Here is an 18,430-nt window from a genome sequence, read left to right on the forward strand (position 1 = left end):
GATATCATGGCTAGAAATGTTTTAAAGCCATTATTCTGTTTAATAATAATGAATCTTTTTTGCTTGCATAGAATAGGGTGTTAGAATATTGCATCAAACCAACAATAAAGTACATTTTTAATACAGAAATGTGGGCTTAATGAAAAGTGTGTTAAATACTTGTTGAAAGTTTGCTATTTTCAAAAGGTACTGTTAATCTGACACATGAGCCTCATTTGAACACATATTCTAATTTATTGAATGACTGTAATTGTTTGAGCAGATGAATGTATCACATTCAGGGATCTGGGAAATTGCATCCAAGGTTCACAATTCCTTGGCTGATATTTTTCCTCCCACAATTATAAAAGGACACAGTGTGCTTGAGGCGACGACTCAGGTGTGTCTCCAATTAAGAAAAAGGTTGTAAGTTAACAAATAACACAGCCATGGCATCACCAGATGGCTTCTCCAAAATTGTTCAAGGGCATAGTAATTTTTTTGTAAATTGATTTAATCTGGTTTTATTGTCATACGGTGAGTCTGAGTCTTTTTGTGTAGTGTCTGCACATGAGTAACAGCCTGACTGTGTGCAACACACGCAGAAGACAAGATTATGTCAGAGCTTTGAAATATGTGCTACCTGTGTATGTGGGAGTAAAAACATGCTTCTTCTAAAAGTCATTCAAGTTACAGCACTGGTAGTAAACCCATTTTTATTTGTCATATTTGCTGGTACAGTATAAATAGGACATCTGTAGAGCAACAGAGACTTTACAGAGGGGAAATAATGTAACAGGTTTTAACAAAGACCAGTAATTGCACTTTAGATGCTACAGATTTCCAATAAATACATCTTTAAGCCCATTATCTACAAAAAACAAACAAACAAATAAACAAAAACAGCAAAACGATCTGTCCTGAATGTGAAGATGTAAATACAACAAAGGAAGTAAAGGTGGTAGATGATGACACGTGTGTGCTCGACGCCGGAAAAGGACAAACGCAAAAACAGCCAAAGTACACAGCACATCCCTGAACGGGTTCTGACTGACCGGCTTTGAATATAAGCCCGTTACCTGCACCATGTGGTACTATATGCTGTGCATGAAGGAAGTGGGTACATGACAGGAGCTCCAGAGTTTCCTTTAAGTGCTACGAAACATTCAAAGACACTGTCCACATCCTTGACTACCATGTGGAGGATGGCTAGAACAACATGATGAAAGGATATGAGAGCGAAAGGTGCAGCGGACCAAGCAAACGTGTCACTCATCACTTAGTAACCATAACCCTGGTGATAGCCGTCCTGGTAACCGTGTTCATAGCCATGCTGATGGTAGCCGTATCCACCATACTCGTCTTCCGGGCAGCGCATTCCAAGCGACTGCTGGATGGCCATCTCCTGTCTGCGAAGCTGCATGGAGTCCACCAGGTCATAGATATTAGCCATGGACCACATGGGCGAAGGGTACCAGGACTTCACGTTGCCGTCTTTCCCCACAAGCAGCATGGAGAAGTATTCCGGGCTGATCTGGAAGTAGTTCCTTATGTCCTTTACCAGGGTGGCTGAGAGCCCTTCACGCTCCACTGTAGCACTGCCTGGAGAGAGCAAACATCCAACAGACAATTAGACTAGCAGGAGTAAGATTGAGTTCAACGGAGCACATACCGAAGTCATGATTTTCTTTGCAGACTTTTTTGACATTTGCCGCACTTCCACAATATCCTAGACTTCAGCAGGCAAAATTCTGCCTTTAGTATCTTATGTCCTGCACAGCGCTTGAAAAATGTATGTAGAAATGAAAAAGTCTGCTAAGAAAAAGCTATTTTAACCTTGAATAACAAACAAACATGAGATGTAGTCCCGGCACAAGGGTTTCTGTTTGGGACTGCGGCTGTGAAGATGTGTGACTGATTTGAACTTTGGTCCCACTGTTGCTTACCTTGCCTTGTATCTTTGCCTATTTTTTGTAGTTACATTCTGTAAGCACAGTCCATAGCTTCTTTCACAAAACACTTCAATGCTTTGCAGTATTCATGTGTTTTATGAAAGGACCAATCCAGTGAGGGGTTAAAAGTCAGCCCGACCCTGTGGTGGGCTAGCCTGGCCAGCCAGACTGAATGCTTATCAGTCTGGTGAGGAGCTGGTAGAGCCCGATTTCTAAGGCGGGACTAACCGGGTCAGTGTCCTCATGTTAACCAATTGGGTAACTACGGATGTGATGCAATCGAGCAAACTCTCCAGTGAACAGTTTTTTGCTACTATTGTCTAAAAAAAAATCAGAGGATACATGGTGTAGCAACAAAAATCTCTGCATGTATCTTGACTGTTATGGTAGCACAGGGAAGTGTGGTGTGTGAGCTGCCGCTAGAGGGTGTACAAGATGAAAAATGTAATGGCGGTCTGACTGTTTTTTTTCCCCACACCATAAAGAATGTGTAAATATAAAAAACTGTAAATTTTATAAATAAATAAAAATGCATTCCCACAAAAATGTTTTATATTTCATCTTAAAATGAAGCGTAGAAGATTTCTTCTAAATAAACACAAGTTATCTTCTACAAATTGTGCTGTATATGTGCACCTAGCCTTTGGCCTCTACTTCAATCAATTGGCTGAAATCAAGGAAACTGTAATGCAGACATCTACGGTCAAAGTTAGTGATGAAGGAGGAGAGGAACCAAGAGAGAGAGGGAGGAATTGGAGGAAACAGACGAGTGAATTACAACAGATCCAGGAGAACAAAACGAGCGGGAATCAGAAAATGTCGCTATATCTTTCTCCTCACATGACATTGTTTACGTCAGTAGAGGGAAAATTTAATTTGAGTGACTCAGTCTGTCTATCGATCGCGCAGCACCTACAAACAGCGCTGCGATGGTGCTGTGAGCACTGCATCGCAAGTCATGAACACACCGCTGCTGCCAACGCTGCTGCTGCTGCTGCTGAATTTGAATTAAATTGCAATAAAGTTACACACAACATCCACAACAGGATCCTGATGATTTTCAGCCTGGAGCCAGGGAGATACAATTGTGAGTCAGACTCAGAAGCTGCTACATGAAATAAATAAAGTGATAACACACACAGGTAGATTATCAGAGTTAAGTGCGTGAATCCACCTGGATGGTCTCTGCTTCAGAGACGTTTCAGGTTGTCTGTGGAGATTTGACCAATCTCAGCATTCTTTCTCTCTCTGGCTCCAAGCTGAAAATCATCAGGATCCTTTTGTGGATGTTGTGTGTAACTTTATTGCAATTTAATTCAAATTCTGTTTTAATTTTATTTCCCTAACCTGTGTTATGATGGTTATGTAATTGTAGCTGTAGCTGCAAATTTCTTTCTGTTATGTGTGTTCTAGTCATTTGAGCATGGTTAAACATGCCGCCTTTAATATGGCTAAAAAAAAAAAGCTTGTTTTTTGAGTGTGTTTTTTTTTTTTTTTTTTTTTTTTTGAAGATTGAGGGTGTGTGGCTAAAAAAGTTTGGGAACCGCTGTGGTAGCAGAAAAGTGCTGCTGCATTATGGATAATTCTGCCGCTGAGCATGATGCATCGTAAAGTCCTGCCTCCTGCACTGTGATTGGTCCGATCTGTTTTGGGTCGGAGGTGTTAGAGCCTTGCCAGACTGATTTACGCTCCATGTAATACTAGCTCGCTGGCTAGCCAGGCTAGTGGTGAGCTAGCATTATAGGTTGAGGTAGTGTAGTCTTATGTGGTTCGGTTTATTAGCACAGGATTTAAAAGTGTGAGCAAGAGTAAGAAATCCTATCTGAAGAGAAGAGTAAAAGATTATTTTGAATTTAATTAAAGCATTAGCTTGGTGAACAACAGCTTCCCTGTACTGAGTTTGTCTGCCCTTATTGTTTGGAAAATAATACTTCCTGGACACATCTGGAGCATGTTTTGTGTGCAAGGCTGATGTCAATAGCCACACCTCCTGTTGTGTTGCTTCGTTTCTGAAACCTCACAAACCTGCGGGTTACCATCTTCTCCGCTTGTTTATGATTGGCCTGAGCTCTCAGTGGAAGCATATCTTCCTAAGAGCATTCTGATTTAGACTGCGCCTAGGAGGATGGGCCTCCATGTCTTTTACAAACAACAGTGCACCAACTGCAGGTTGCTCCAGTGTGAGCCACCAGAACTGACAAAGACTCCTGGACAGGCGTTGAAACGTTTTCAGAAAGAACTGAGCGAAAGTCCGGTTGCCTCTGATTTAATGCTGTTTGCCTATAGCTGAAATATTATATATTACATATTGAAAACAAACATCTGACATGCAGAGGAGAGTGACGCTTCATCAGGGCAGACAATTTCTGAATAACCTTGCATGTGATAATGTAATGCTACCGTTGGGTCATTTATGGTAAATTAATGAAATGTCCTAGTAAGCTGGTAGAGATTCTCAGTCTTACAGGACTAGACAATTCTCAGTGCATTTGCAGGAGGCAACGGGATTTCTTCTCTTGTTTCTTAAATACATTTTGCCTCTCACCACAAAAGAACCAAAGAAACCTTTTGGATGAGTGGGAAACTTCAAAAACAAGAGAAGACATGCAGTTGCCTTCTAATTAAGCACTTCCTAAGTTCATATCAGTAGCACAAATCTGTAACATATGATGCTCATGCTGGTGATCAACTCGTGTATGCTACATTGACAGATGCAAAAAAGGGCAAATGTTGGGCTTTTTTATTATCTTGTATGCCACTTCAACAGACAGTTTCAACTTTATGAGTTGCTATCGGCAAAAAGGTCCCGAATCAGCCACAAACGCATTTAGAATCAAAGTGACGCCAGCCGTCAAACAGATGAAGCTTGTTCCAAACTGGGTCATATGGTTTGCTGCACCAACCTTTAGAGTTTCAATGGCACATTCAAGGTCCAGACTGAACTCAAATGCACCTTTCATCCTCTACATTGAATATGAGAAAGTGATAAAATGATTATACAGTAGAAAACTACTTTCAATAATCTCTGACTCAAACTCAAATTCAAAATAATTTGTTTTTATAAATTACATCAGCCTGACATGGACTGGCGATCTGCCCAGGGTGTTCCCCATCAACAGCTGGAGATAGGCACCAGCACCCCTCGCAACCCCATTAGGGATGGATGTAAATAATGTTACTTTTGGTCGATATTTCTCAGTTTCTATGGATAAATATAAGAGCTGTGGAGGACAAGATCATTTTAATTATGTCCTTTGACAACACAAGCATGTGTATTGTTGAAAATGTCATTTTCTACAAGAAGGTTCTTACCATTGATGGGATAAAGTTCCAGGACTCCCCCCATGTCTGGCAGCTCCGTACCAACCAGCTTCAGGACGGCGATGTGCCTCAGACCTAAGACATCACGGTAAACACAGCACAAATAAATGCATGACAACATACAAGCAAAAAGCCGCATCTCTGAGACGTCATCCAGCTGTTTCCTATCCCTTCAGCCTCTCTGCTGATGTGAGCCGATTGCTCTGGTTGTTTGTTCCTGGCACTACCCGAGACGCTGTTTTTCTAAGTAAAGGGAGGAGAACACGGAGGTGGTCTGGAAGATGCTGCCAAAAAAAAAAATCGCTTCCTCCGAAGTGGGAGAGCCCAGGGGGGATACTGGCTTCACTTGGTGAGCGCCAAGTGCTAAATAGCAGGATCAAACCTCTCGGGTCTCCAGCCCAGTCGGAAGGACAGGCCTTTGTCTGAGGCTGGGAAGGAGAGCAGCTTCAAGTTCCAACCCTGCCCAGATCAACTCTTTAGCAGGAAAAAAAAAGTACTGACGCAACTGAACATGGACTTGCTGTCAAGACATGATATGCAGTTTCTCTTCCATTACACTTGATGTTATTCAATAGTATTCAAATAAAGAATATCTCACCAGTTGTGCAGAAAATATAATAACAGTTAGATCTTCATTTTCATGGTAATCAAGTATTCAGAAAAATGTCTAGAATAAAATGCTCTGAACAGGTGCAGTTTTAAAGGGACAGTTCGTTTTTTTAAGTGAGGTTCTTTTCAGAGATTATGGGCAGTCAGAGTCCGCTGTCAGTCAAGTTCTTTGTTTCTTCAATTTGTACAAATGTGGATTTGTTCTTGGAAGCTTAATCCATAATAATAATCCAGATCCAATAATCCAGATTTCCTGAAGTGAGGTTTTGTAAAGTTTTTCATCAGAACACTTCATTGAACACTGACAGGAAGAAAGACCCCCCCATTTTAGTTGATTTCAGTGATTTAAAATATTGGAAAGTGCAAAATGTTTATATCCCCTAACACTAAATTAGGGGATATAAACTGTGTCCATGTTGCTACTCTAAAGTCACACTGGTTGAGGTAGCCAACCAGACCGACTGATCCAGGTCTGGCCAGCTGGCTCTGACTCTTCTTGGAATATTTTCCAAAGAAAAGTGGGGGACCTGGAAAATCACAGGACTGTACTATCTCCTATGCTGTTAGCACAAACCTGATGTCAGATCCAATAGTTCACTCCAGCCCTGGTGGACGTATGGTGATTTTTCACTGCAACAGACCTTTCAGGTACCTGTGTAGTTTTCTGTGTTGTTTTTTCCCCTCCTCTACATTTCTACAGCACAAATCAGGGACAAATAAGACCAAAACTTGCTCAAGGATGACTTTGTAAATTGTATATGGCTTGTACTTGTATAGCGCTTTTAACAAGTCAAAGCGCTTCTGACAGTGACGAGGCTGCCATACATCCCGCTAATTGCAGGACAAACTCCCTAACCTCTATGCCACTGTCGGTCCCAATGGACCCTGAATTGAAGGGGGAGCTTTGAATTGTCTTGTTCTGGTGTCAAAAGTATTCACATCTATTACTCAAGTAGAGGTATAGATACTAGGGTTTAAAAATACTTCTGTAGAAGTATCAACTCAACACTGTAGAACTACTCAAAGTATTAAATTAGAAGTAACCCCCCCCCATTACTATAATTGTATAGCTTGATGTTAATGCTGAAATAAATTGGCTGTTTTGCCCACATATATGTCCATTGTAAACAAACTATTTAGCATAATGCAAATATATTGAAGGTCCATATAGGTGCTATACTGAGCATCAGTATGGGTTTCATGGAGCAGAAAATCTGAAGTCTGGTTGCCTATAAATATTGGTGCAAAAAGTCAAACTTCAGAGACATATTATAAATAACCTTTTACTTGTTATTATTGGAATGTAAAAGAACATCCAAGCGTAGCTACAGTGAGGACAACAGATGTAAGATAACACAACTGGACATGAAAATGAGGGCATTACCTTTCTATGGTTATCTGTATACAGAAGACAGTGTTGTCAAAATGAATGATTAGTCTGAGCAGTTAATCAAAAAAGGAAAAAAAGAGGAAAATAACAAATAAACCAAAAATGCTATGTTGTTCTTAAGTTTTTGTTGGGCCGTTTGGCAAACAGCTTAGCGCAGCCCTGCCTCCAAACACAATCAAAACCACTCTGTTCGCGTAGCACTATTTAGCTGAATATTTTTTTGCTTTTTATTGTCAAGCCAAAACGAAAACAAGCTTAAATAAAATAGAAGTAATGAGACTATTTTCAAAAAGTAAGGAATAGAAAGTACAGATAATTGCTTGAAAATGTAAGGAGTAGAAGTAAAAAGCAGACTAAAAAAGAATTACTCCACTAGTAATTAGTAAGTATAAATAACCAAAATTTCTACTTAAGTAAGGTAACAAAGTATTTTACTTAGTTACTTGACACCTCTGGTCTTGTTACTGAAAAGTGCTTTATATATACACTTTCCTTGCTTTTTTGGTGGGAGGACTCAACTGAGAGAAAATATGGTTATGTGACTGATAAATAAAATCTACGTGCAGGAAGTCAGTGAAATTCCCTTTGGTACTGATCGGGGGTTAGACTCTCTTTCGTTTGAGTTAACCTGCTCAAACAGGGATCAGAATCACAGATGATAGAAACAATCTTCAAACATTCTATACAAATCAGTTGTATTGAGAGTCAAGATTCTTCTAGGTCCAATTATCTTCATAATTAATCAAAATATGACAAAGTACGAAAAAGAAATAAAAAGTACAGAGTTGTTTATACAGAGGTTAAAGTACTTGTGCTGAAATTGTTTATTTATGGATAGGAAATGTCAGTTGTTAGATATGAAAAGGAAAAGGGGCTCTTACAGACACTTCCCAGAATTAAATAGTTTGCTCATTCTAACCGCCCTCTAGTTCTAACAATAACTATTACAATTTCCCCAATAATAAAGTTTTCGGTCTAGCAGTGGGGGAGTTGTGTTTGGATTTAAAAATAAAGGGCTCATTAGTAAAAGTAATTAAAGTGCTAAAAAAATCAATGTTCAGACTGCACTTATTTATCATAAAAATAAAAAAGAGAGAAATTAATAAATGTCAAGGCTCTTAAATTCCAATAAGCAATCTAAAGAGTGAGGCAACCAGGGTAGAAAACAGAATATTTGGTTTTACTGATAAGTGAAGCTATCAAAGGGTAGGTCCAGTTTACATTTATCAACCATAAATCTGTCAGACGTGTCAGATTGTTAAGATTCACAAGGATTGGATATAAAAGCCTCAACTTGATATATACAGCTATAGCTTTGAAGTAACTGTAGAAATGTTGACCAACGGGTGTTCTGGAAAGGACTCCTGCCAGAGGAAGAAGAAGGCGGGAAAAAAAGATCTGTTAACACTAGAGAAAAAAGGGAAGAGCTCTGTGCCAACTTCATCATCTGGGATCTATCTGCACATCCCTTTGAGGAAACTGATTAACCCACACAGAGTGCAGACATGCTCACATGCGGACTAAAATGGGTGCAGTATATGATATTTGCAGCAAGTAGAAAAAATTGCCATCATTAGTTTTTTTATATGATGAATTTAATAATCTGTTTAGTAAGAATAAGTAATGTTTTGGCGTACACTGACCAAACACATGGCTGGAAATTCCCTGAATATTTGCATTTTTAACAACTTATTCTCGCGTATAACTCAGGAATGCAGATCAGATAAAGCAGATGGACGCATACCAGTGGACTATGCATTACATTACAGAATATTTATTACTGGGAGTGTATCTATTGAAGAAAATAAATCCTCTTTTTTCCTGTTTGAAATTAATGTCAGGTTTATTTTTTTGGTGGTGGAGCTCTCAAAGCACAGATGGAACGTTACAGCTAACAGACGTGACCAAAAATAAATAAATGTAAAAGGAAGCGCACAGTTTTTGTTGGTGTTGATCCACTGCGTGTAGTCTGCTTATGTGAGTTCACCTAAGAAGCAAAGAAGCAATGTAAAAAGCAAAAAGCTTTTTTTATTCAGCTGGGGGGGGGGGGGGGGGATCCCACCTCATCGTGCGAAAAATTTGGCTAACACATGGTTAGCTAAGTAATAAACTCTTAACAGCAAGAGAGCAGCTGATCCTGCAAGTGTGCATCAAATGCACTTACTCCTGTGAGTATATATATAAAACTCTATCTATTTGTTTTAGCTTGAAACTTGCGTCAGCCTTGAACATTTATGGTCAATCTAGGAGACCACAGATTGTGCAAGAAAGCGGGAAATGGTAATTAGCTTACACATGTTGATGGGAAAGAAATCACCAGTGATGTGCAGTAAGTGGAGGCAGTGCCTTACCTGTCATTACTAAAAGAAAATACTACCAATGATATGGCAAAAATATATAATGAATGTGAATGACATATTTAGTCTCTGTACCTGACCATAAATGTGTGATTAAAATGTGTTAAGTGAGGAAAAAAAGTACTGGTCAGCCCTGATAGGGGGCAGTGTTGAGCTCCATAGAAACAGCAGGTAACAGGTGCACTTTGCTGCGCGTTTTTCTTCTATGCAGAGGGCACAGGTGTTGGACCGACAAGTCTAAAGGTACACAATTTGTTGTGATAAAATGAAAGATTGCATCTCTAAACTAAATATTATTTAAAGGATGGAAGCACATAGACTTTGTACACAAAACAAGGTTTAAACAAGTTTAATGAAAAAAAGAGAGATCGGCCCCCTAAATGTTTTATTTTAAAATATCAAATTTCAAACTAAATTCTTTGTTTTTTCTTGCTATTATATGGTTGAGAATAGTACTGAATTGATTAAATGATAACTAAAAGTTGTTAAAACAACTAAATATCAAAATTATGGTCAGAATTGAAATATAAGCATTTATTTTCGGTTGATATTTTTACATCCGACTCCAGAGGCGTCAGTGCCTCTCCAGTCATGAACCTCACCACACTGAAAATCACGTTGCATCTTGGTGCCTTTTCCAGGTCAAACCTAACATTTTTTAGCTAACATTATGTTTTCGTAAATGGGTTTGATAAACCAGAAATCTTAACAAGATAAAGGCTTTCTAGGTCAATCCAGTCCCTATACATCCAGAGCTGTTTCATTGTCAGCACAAAGGTGAACTTGTTTCTGGTTGGATAGCACCATGGCTTCCCCTTGTCTCTCATCCTGTTTGAGGTGTATCTATAAACAGTGTCTTATCACAGTTAGGAGGAGGGTGTCTAGTTTCGGATACACCGGGTTTCATCTTGACTTGTGGCTTTTTAGTTACCTGCCTATCTAGATGCCAATCTTCACCTTTGGTCAGGAGATGTGGATTGAACATGTGAACAAGATTCCAGGAATGAGCGTCTGAAGTCAGCGTTCTCTGGATGGTGGCTGAGCTCAACCTGAGAGATTGGATGAAGAGCTTTATCACTGAGGAGGAGCTCTGGGGTGGAGCCGCTGCCTCTGAAAGGAAGGCAAGATGGTGGTTCCAACATCTGATTAATACCACTCCTGGGCAATTCTATTTTGTGGGAGGGACCAAAGGACCATATGATGATAACTGACCTTGGAATACCCTGGGATGACCTAAGAACTTCCCTACTGGACCGGTCACTTCTGCAACTCAGTCTCAGAGACACTGAAAATAATGGATGGATAGGTGTTTTTTTTTTTTTAGCTATAACTGAAGTCCCTATGAATTTGGTCAAATCTATGAGAAATTAATAACTGATAGAAATAGATGCTCTTCTTGCCATTGAACACTAGTAGCACCATCCAATTTTCTTTGATTTCTGACACAGTTGTGTAGGACAAAGGCTCAGAGCATCACTTCTCCTCTATGAAGCGTTTTAACAATAACTCCTGAACTGACCTCAGAGAACTGAGCAGACTGATCAGTTTACCGCTCGCTGACGTGACGGGCTTGTTTCAGATTGCTCACCCAGATTGCATGCCTGGCTGCCCATGGCGTACAGCTGCTGCTGATAGGACCACTCCTCGTCGTTGGGGGCGGAGATGATGAACAGGCGACGTCTCCATCTGAACCTGCAATCAAAGTGAATTTCAGCCTGAATCTAAGTGGCACTTTGGTGCAGCAGTGAAAGCCGTGCGCCAAGACAAGCAGTTTATGCATGTACTCTGCATTTCCCATACAATTACTTCCAGAAGGTGACAACCCTAAATTATGGTCAAAAACCTGCCAGATCACAGCAGTCGGGAAAGAAAAGGAAAAACTCCATGGTCTCCATGGAAACAAAAGACAGCCTGTCTGCTTCAGACACGTCGTGAAAATATGTGACAACGATGAGTTTTTTTTTTCCTTCTTGACAAACTGCAGGGTTTTGTGCTACTTTTAATGTCTGTGGAATGCACACAAACAGGAAGCTGCTATCTGCCAAATGCTGCCCAAAGTCACTATAAGTTCTGCTTCTGCTGATCATTCATTACTCAGTGAAGAAACACGTCTAATACAAACAACACAATTAGACCGTTCAAAATCTTATTTTCTTAGCAGAATTTTAAAAATATCTTTACTTTATGATAATGCAGATACATAAACTATCCATCCATCCACTTTCTGACCCGCTTAATCCCTCATGGGGTCGCGGGGGTTGCTAGTGCCTATCTCCAGCGTTAAGGTCACCAGTCTGTCAGATACATAAACTAATTGATTAAAAATTATAAAAATGCAGTAGCAACTTTCATAAATAACTAAAATATTGCATAATATTTACTAAAAACCACCGATGTCTGTACATACATAAATCATAATAGAAGGAATCTGATAATTAGAGTGTTACTGCCCTTTGATCAATTCAATTCAATTCAATTCAATTTTATTTATATAGCGCCAAATCATGAAACATGTCATCTCAAGGCACTTTACAAAGTCAAGTTCAATCATATTATACAGATTGGGTCAGATTATACAGATTGGTCAAAAATGTCCTATATAAGGAAACCAGTTGATTTTGACATTCAACAGTCTTCGTAGTTTGGTTTCGCCAAGTCTTCCAGATCTTTTACACATCTCAGCCATCATATGATATAATAAACACATATGTTCAGCCTGGCTTTCAGCTTTGGTTTAGTACTCTTTTGTAACTGCCTAAACAGCTTTCATGCTTTCTTGCTGCTTGGTTTCGCATAATTTTCTTTGTTTTTAATTTGTTATAGATTTTTTTCTGATTCTCTTTTAAATGGCTGCTTTGCATTTGTTTCTATTGTCATCAAACAGATGATGGGAACTGTTACCCCACATATGTAGAACGTGGCTCAGACATATTTTGATTTAAGCTAAGTCTGTATGGTAAAACTGTGGGTAGGACTGGGAAACAAATGCAGGTGGATGACCAGGCCCGGGTACTTCAAAAAGTGTGAAGCTTGGTTTATTCCAGATCAGCAGTGTGCCCCACTTGAGATGGCCGTCTTCCAACAGAGGGCTTTAATAGCATAGGATTGACTGTGAGAGTCAAGCAAACAGAGGTTTTGGATGAAGGATGGAGAGAAAAAGAATTTTAGCAGTCTTTAAATCAAGCAACATAAAAGTATAAAGATGCTGGCTCAGGTGCAAGGCCTACACCACACCACAATTGGTCCAGAACCAACTTTTTTTTGTATCCTTTGTATGATCCTCTTTCTTGTCTGTTTTCTTTGATATCATTTGACCTCTTTGCCCCCTTTAATAATACTATCCTTAAATCACTCTTCAATCTCAAGTCAATATGGTGTTGGTCATTCCACACAGTTATAAAAATAGTTTTTTCAATGTATGGGAAGTTAGTAGTACGTGAAGCAGCTGAAACTGGAAATACTTGCTGGACTTTGGCTGTTTACCCCACCTTGATTTAACAGTTGCTCAATCAAAGCCTGGTCTCTTGGTAATCTTTAAGGGGTCTTAAAAATCTTCATCATACATGTTCTTTCCAGTTGGTGCATTCAAAGTTAAAAACTGCCCAAGTTCTTTTTTGATTCTTATTCGAGTATTGCATCATAAGCAATGAACAACCATAAAAAATATTGACTCTCTAACGGAATACTTCTGTGTTCACTTCTTTTTTTTGCCAAACTCAAATCAGAACAAACATATTTTGTATCAGACAAATATAACCTGACTTGATACAAAAAGTGCCACACCTGATCATTTCATAAAAGAACCTTTTAGATGGCATGAAGAAGGCTAAATGGTGTTAAAAAGCAACACAAATTTGCTCCAAATTTGCAGACATTCGGGAACAGATGAGAAACAAAGTCACTGACATCAGACTGTAAAAGGTTACAAAGCCGTTTTTAAGGCCACTGGACTCCATGGAACCACAGCGAGACCCTTACCTACAAATAGAAGGGGAAAACATGGACCAGTGATGAAGCTTCCTAACAAAAGTGCTCCAGAAGCTAACCCAGGAGGTCACTAACAGCCCAGAACAGCTAGAGCTATTGTTGCTGCAACGCGTGGCATAACCAGTTATTAGGTTATGGAGGCCATTACTTTTTCACATATTTTGGTGTGTTGGTTTGGACAGATTTTGTTCCCCTTAATGCATAAAATCTTTAGTTAAAAACGACATTTTCACTTTCCTTCATCTTGTCTGAGTCCATTCCAAAACAGAAGAAATCTGCAAAGGGACAAGGAACTTTCACCGCCTCACACGCTGCTGAATCCTACCTGGACAAGAAGTTTTCCAGAGTTCGAGGTTTGTCCTCTTTCTTACAGATGACGCCATCTCTCTTTTGCTGCTCCATCTCCCGGATTCGGGAAGAAAACGTGTCGATGTAGTCAAACACAGCTTTCATGGCAATGGGAACCTCATAGGATTGCTGATTAAAAAAAAGGACAGCAAGAACTACAGTCAAGTTGAGAAAAAAAAACAGAAGCAGCAGATGAACCATGGAAACAGAGTTCTAAAGTTTGATGTAAAAAAAATGAGTTTTGAGATGTTAGAAAGTTTGGAGCGTGTTTGTGACCGTGGCGTAACCTTTGCCACCTTCCAAACATTCTTCGCAGGAACTTCTGGGAAGCAGTGAAAACACTAGGCAGCGAGAGCATGAATATGTAACACGTGTATGAAAATGTGAGCGGCTCTCACGCCTTCCTCGGGGCTGTGCTGAACTTGCAGCAGGGCCGTTCTCCTTCACACCTCTCCTTCCGCCTTGCTCTGGCTCCTTCGCAAGGCCCGCAGCTACATACCCCTACATGCAGCCATGTCTCTGCCTCTGTCTGCGGACGACGCGAACACTGGCCTCTTTGATGGGTCGCTCCAAAAACAGCCAGCTGGTTTACACTGGCACACGCTCACAAACACACAGCGGCTGAGCAAATGCCATGCTGTGTAAATTAAAACAGTGCTTGAGTGGAGCTACTGTGCTGGCAGCACGGGATCAGATCACCTTCAAACAGAAAGAGGTGAAAATAAAAGCTAAACTTTAAAGGAGCATTGGACAAGTTTAAAGGGGAACTCCCTTCTAAATGTTCTAAATGTGGCTTGTCGCTCTTCCAGGAAGGGTAGATTTATAGAGTGCACGGCTAATAGCTGCCATTAAACAGATTCTCCTGCCTGAGCTAGAGCTCTCTACAGTTCCCCAGGTGTTCATGTGTCTCTTGGCTGGATCTCTGATTAATGCTGCAAAGGTTTACCAGTTACACAGCCAGGGGCAGTGCTAGCCATTTGGGCACCCTAAGCGCAAATGCTTTGTGGTGCCCCCTCCCGCCAACCACACACAGAGAGAAAGAGAACAATCATACAGTATTCATCAATTTTTTTCTCTTGATTACTAAGATAATTCTTAATTTTAGTGTTTAGAACACAGTTGCTATAAGAGAAGAAATACAAATCTTGGTAAAACCCTGAACAAAGTTTGCATCAACATGTTGCAACAACACTTTTATCAGTTAATTTTAATTTATTTTAAATGTTATTCTTAATTTTCCCTCTATCTACTAGGGATGCAATCAAATATTTGACTTATGATTAATTATTAATTAATTTGTTCCATCTGATTAACTGATAGACTTTCTTTCAGTGTTGTAGTATGGCTGCCATACAAAAGAGGGCGCTACCGGTCCTTCTGAAATGGAGCCACACCACAGTAGTAAAAGAATAAAGCGGTCCAAACAGAGTCCAGTGTGGGATTATTTTTGCACTGTTTAATAGGGATGCAAAATGCTCTTTATGCAGTTCTGTTTTTTAAATACAAACAGTCAACAAATTCCTTAAGATGTCAGCTAAATAGTTCCCATTTGGCCGAGCTGCATGGTGTAGCAGCATTCGTTTCTCAACAAAAACTCAGAAGGCAAGGATGTGATGACAGAAAAGCAGAGGGGATTATGCAAAAAAATTGTAACATAATACTAAAACCTCACCTTGATGGTGAGGGCTTCCGTGGGGATTATTAGTGTTTTATATATTTTATTCTCTTCAACTTGTTTCTATTCAGTGAGTTAATAGGTTTCTGTTTTGATATATTTTATAACTATGTTCAAGTTTAATAATGTGTGAGAAATCCACAATTTTTGTTCAATCAGTCAGTATTTAAAGGTACATAGCCACGTTATCTGACTTTTTTGTAATTTATACGTCAGTAACTCACTCTGGTTGTATACAAAGTTTTTATGAAAGATTATCTCGTCTTGCTGCCGTATTAGTTGTTATTTTGGTGTTTTATACTTTGTTTTTGCTCACTTTGTAAGTAAATAAAGCCTTTCGTGTTTATTTTTTAATGACAACGAAAGTACGGCACTGCACATGCGAAGCAGGGGACAAAACAAGGAAGCGGCTAACGACTATTAGCATGTCCCAGCAAAACAATGACAAAAGTTACAAGATCCAGTGAAAAAAACAAAAAACAAATATATGATTCAAAGAGGGAAAAGATTGGAATGTCGCTGGGAATAAACTATGAACATTGGTGTTCACTGAAGCGGACACCAATCCTGCTGAGGCTCAGATGTGACCGCAGAGTTGACTGACATGAGTCGATTTTTTGATATGAGGCTCTTAAGGTTGCTGTATATTGCTGTATTTAATTAATGACGGTTGGTCTTCGATCACGCCAAGCTGCCGTTTTACTGCGAGGCATTGGAGAGGGTCAGGCTCGGTCTGGCATTGTTTACAAGTGATTTATTATTTAAGCAGACCGGCATTATGATAGTACTGTGATACTGTCGCTAGATGGCGCCACGTCTGTTTATATCTGATCAAGTCCTTGGGTCCGTTCTTCGTACGTCGCTAACTCAGTTAGCAGGATTTTATTGTTGACGATTTGGCGTGATCTTGGATCGTTTGGTTCTTCGAAAGACATCCTGCACTTGTTGTCATAGCAACATGTGCGCTAGCTTAAGCCTGCTCCAGAGCAGGCTTATTTCATGTAAACAAGATTAGATCACGGCTGTATAAGCGGAGGAGATAGGGAAGTCTGTCGTAGCCATGTCCATTTTTACGACAGCAACCTGTTGCGAAAGGTGCAAGAATAATTTGCAGAGTTTTTCGAATTAATCGCGTATTGCGAAATAGACAGGATCCTTTAGCGCAGCGCAACAGTGTAATTGTAGAGAGATTTTTCTTGGTGGCTGTTATAAACAGACAAGCACATCATTTAACAGTGGCTTTTAAAGAGGAAAACGTGATGTTGGAGCCATAAATCTAAAATATTTACGTTATTTGTATGATAGTTTGCTTTTTATTTTTATCATATTCAGTAAGAAGAGTTGTTCGGGCCATTTTATTGTGAAGTTTAGTTTTACTTTGAAAGGCTTGCTTCCTGTCGAGCTGTATATTGTATTAGTAAAAAACTATGGATGGATTATCTAGACACGGAGCAATACAGTTTTACCGTGTAAACTGTGGATGACTTGGAAAAGGAAGATTGTAATTTTTTATGGATAAAGATTTTTTTTGTTTGTTAAAATTCCCAGTTTGCACGTGTCCTTTACTTCTAGTGTCTAAGGAATGACACTGAAATTTGGATCTCTTGACATAACAAGTGCCTTTTTAAAATAAAGTTTAATAATTAAAGGCTACCATTTTGTAGAATATTCTTGTATTTCACTTTTACTTGTCCCCATGTTCTAGTGGGTCCCGTGGAGGCTCTGATATAAAAGAACAAATAATATCAAATTATTAAAATGCAAAAATTCATGCTGTAGAATGTGATAGAAACATCTACCATGGACAGTATTTACGCATTAATTTGTCTGCTGCTTTTTGCCGGCCCTCTCTCCTGGCTTTAACAGATTTTGAGGTGTTTTAATTAATGACTCAAATTTGGCATAACCTTCCAAGCTCTTGTTCTGCTTGGGAGAAAAACTGTGGGCATTTTTTGGCCATGCTGAACAGCCAATAGCAGCGCTGCTGATCAATGTTTCTACTATCGATACATTTCCCCTTTTAAACAAACGCATGAACGTGCAGTTATCTCAGATAACTCAATCCAGTGATACTAATCGTAAACAACAGGTGTGTTGGAAGAACCCAATTAGCCGGATCATGATTAGCCGGATGATATCATCTTGGATGTGTCATTTGATCTTGGATGTTTTAAGCAACGTACGAAGAACGGACCCCTGGGTTCTAGTTCGCCTAAAAAAGGACCATCAAAACACTATCAGGATGGACGCTTGGTGTATATAACCTCATTTCATTATGATCAAATGGTTTTTGGTCTTTTTTTAAAGCATATAACGTGGGGCTATATACCTTTAAAGGTATACTATGCAACCGGGGTTGATTTTCCAGCGAGGCTCCCCCCAGAGGGCGAAAGTAAAAGTGCACTGTCGTAAAGATGCTCAGCTGTTCTGGTTTCTCCGTCAAGCCAGGCGCGGTTGTTTTGAGCTTAGCAGACAGGCGAACGCAACGAAAAGACGAAAAAACGGCAGTACAAACAATGACTAACTCAATGAAAATATAAACATCAGGGTTTCCCGCGGTGATATCGTGCAAGACTCTCGCGGTGTTGCTCGGGACTTCTGAGCCTGTGGGTGCGGGCCCAGGGCTCTTGCAATTGCAAGTGCGGTATTTCCCCCACAGACCACCAGGGTGGCCGAGAAAACCTTTGTACGACCTGAAATGACTCATTTAATCATCCAAAACGGTATGGAACACATTAATTAACTGAAAAATGTTGCATAGTATGCCTTTAATACATGGGGCAAAAATATAAAATAAATATAATAAAAATAT

General features: G+C 39.6%; 1 protein-coding gene across 1 annotated transcript in view; it reads right to left on the bottom strand.

Annotated features, from left to right (window-relative positions):
• Positions 1-678: 678 nt before the first annotated feature.
• ccdc80 (coiled-coil domain containing 80) overlaps positions 679-18,430 on the bottom strand; it is a 39,075-nt gene continuing 21,323 nt past the window's right edge. The window contains exons 7-10 of the mRNA XM_021323491.2: positions 13,921-14,072; positions 11,197-11,300; positions 5,244-5,327; positions 679-1,581 (exon numbers count right to left, since the gene is read on the bottom strand). Coding sequence (XP_021179166.2) covers positions 1,259-1,581; positions 5,244-5,327; positions 11,197-11,300; positions 13,921-14,072 — 663 coding nt within the window. The 3' untranslated portion in view covers positions 679-1,258. The remainder of the gene's footprint in view (positions 1,582-5,243; positions 5,328-11,196; positions 11,301-13,920; positions 14,073-18,430) is intronic.

This window comes from Fundulus heteroclitus, chromosome 7 (assembly GCF_011125445.2).
Source record: "Fundulus heteroclitus isolate FHET01 chromosome 7, MU-UCD_Fhet_4.1, whole genome shotgun sequence".
Classification (NCBI taxonomy): domain Eukaryota; kingdom Metazoa; phylum Chordata; class Actinopteri; order Cyprinodontiformes; family Fundulidae; genus Fundulus; species Fundulus heteroclitus.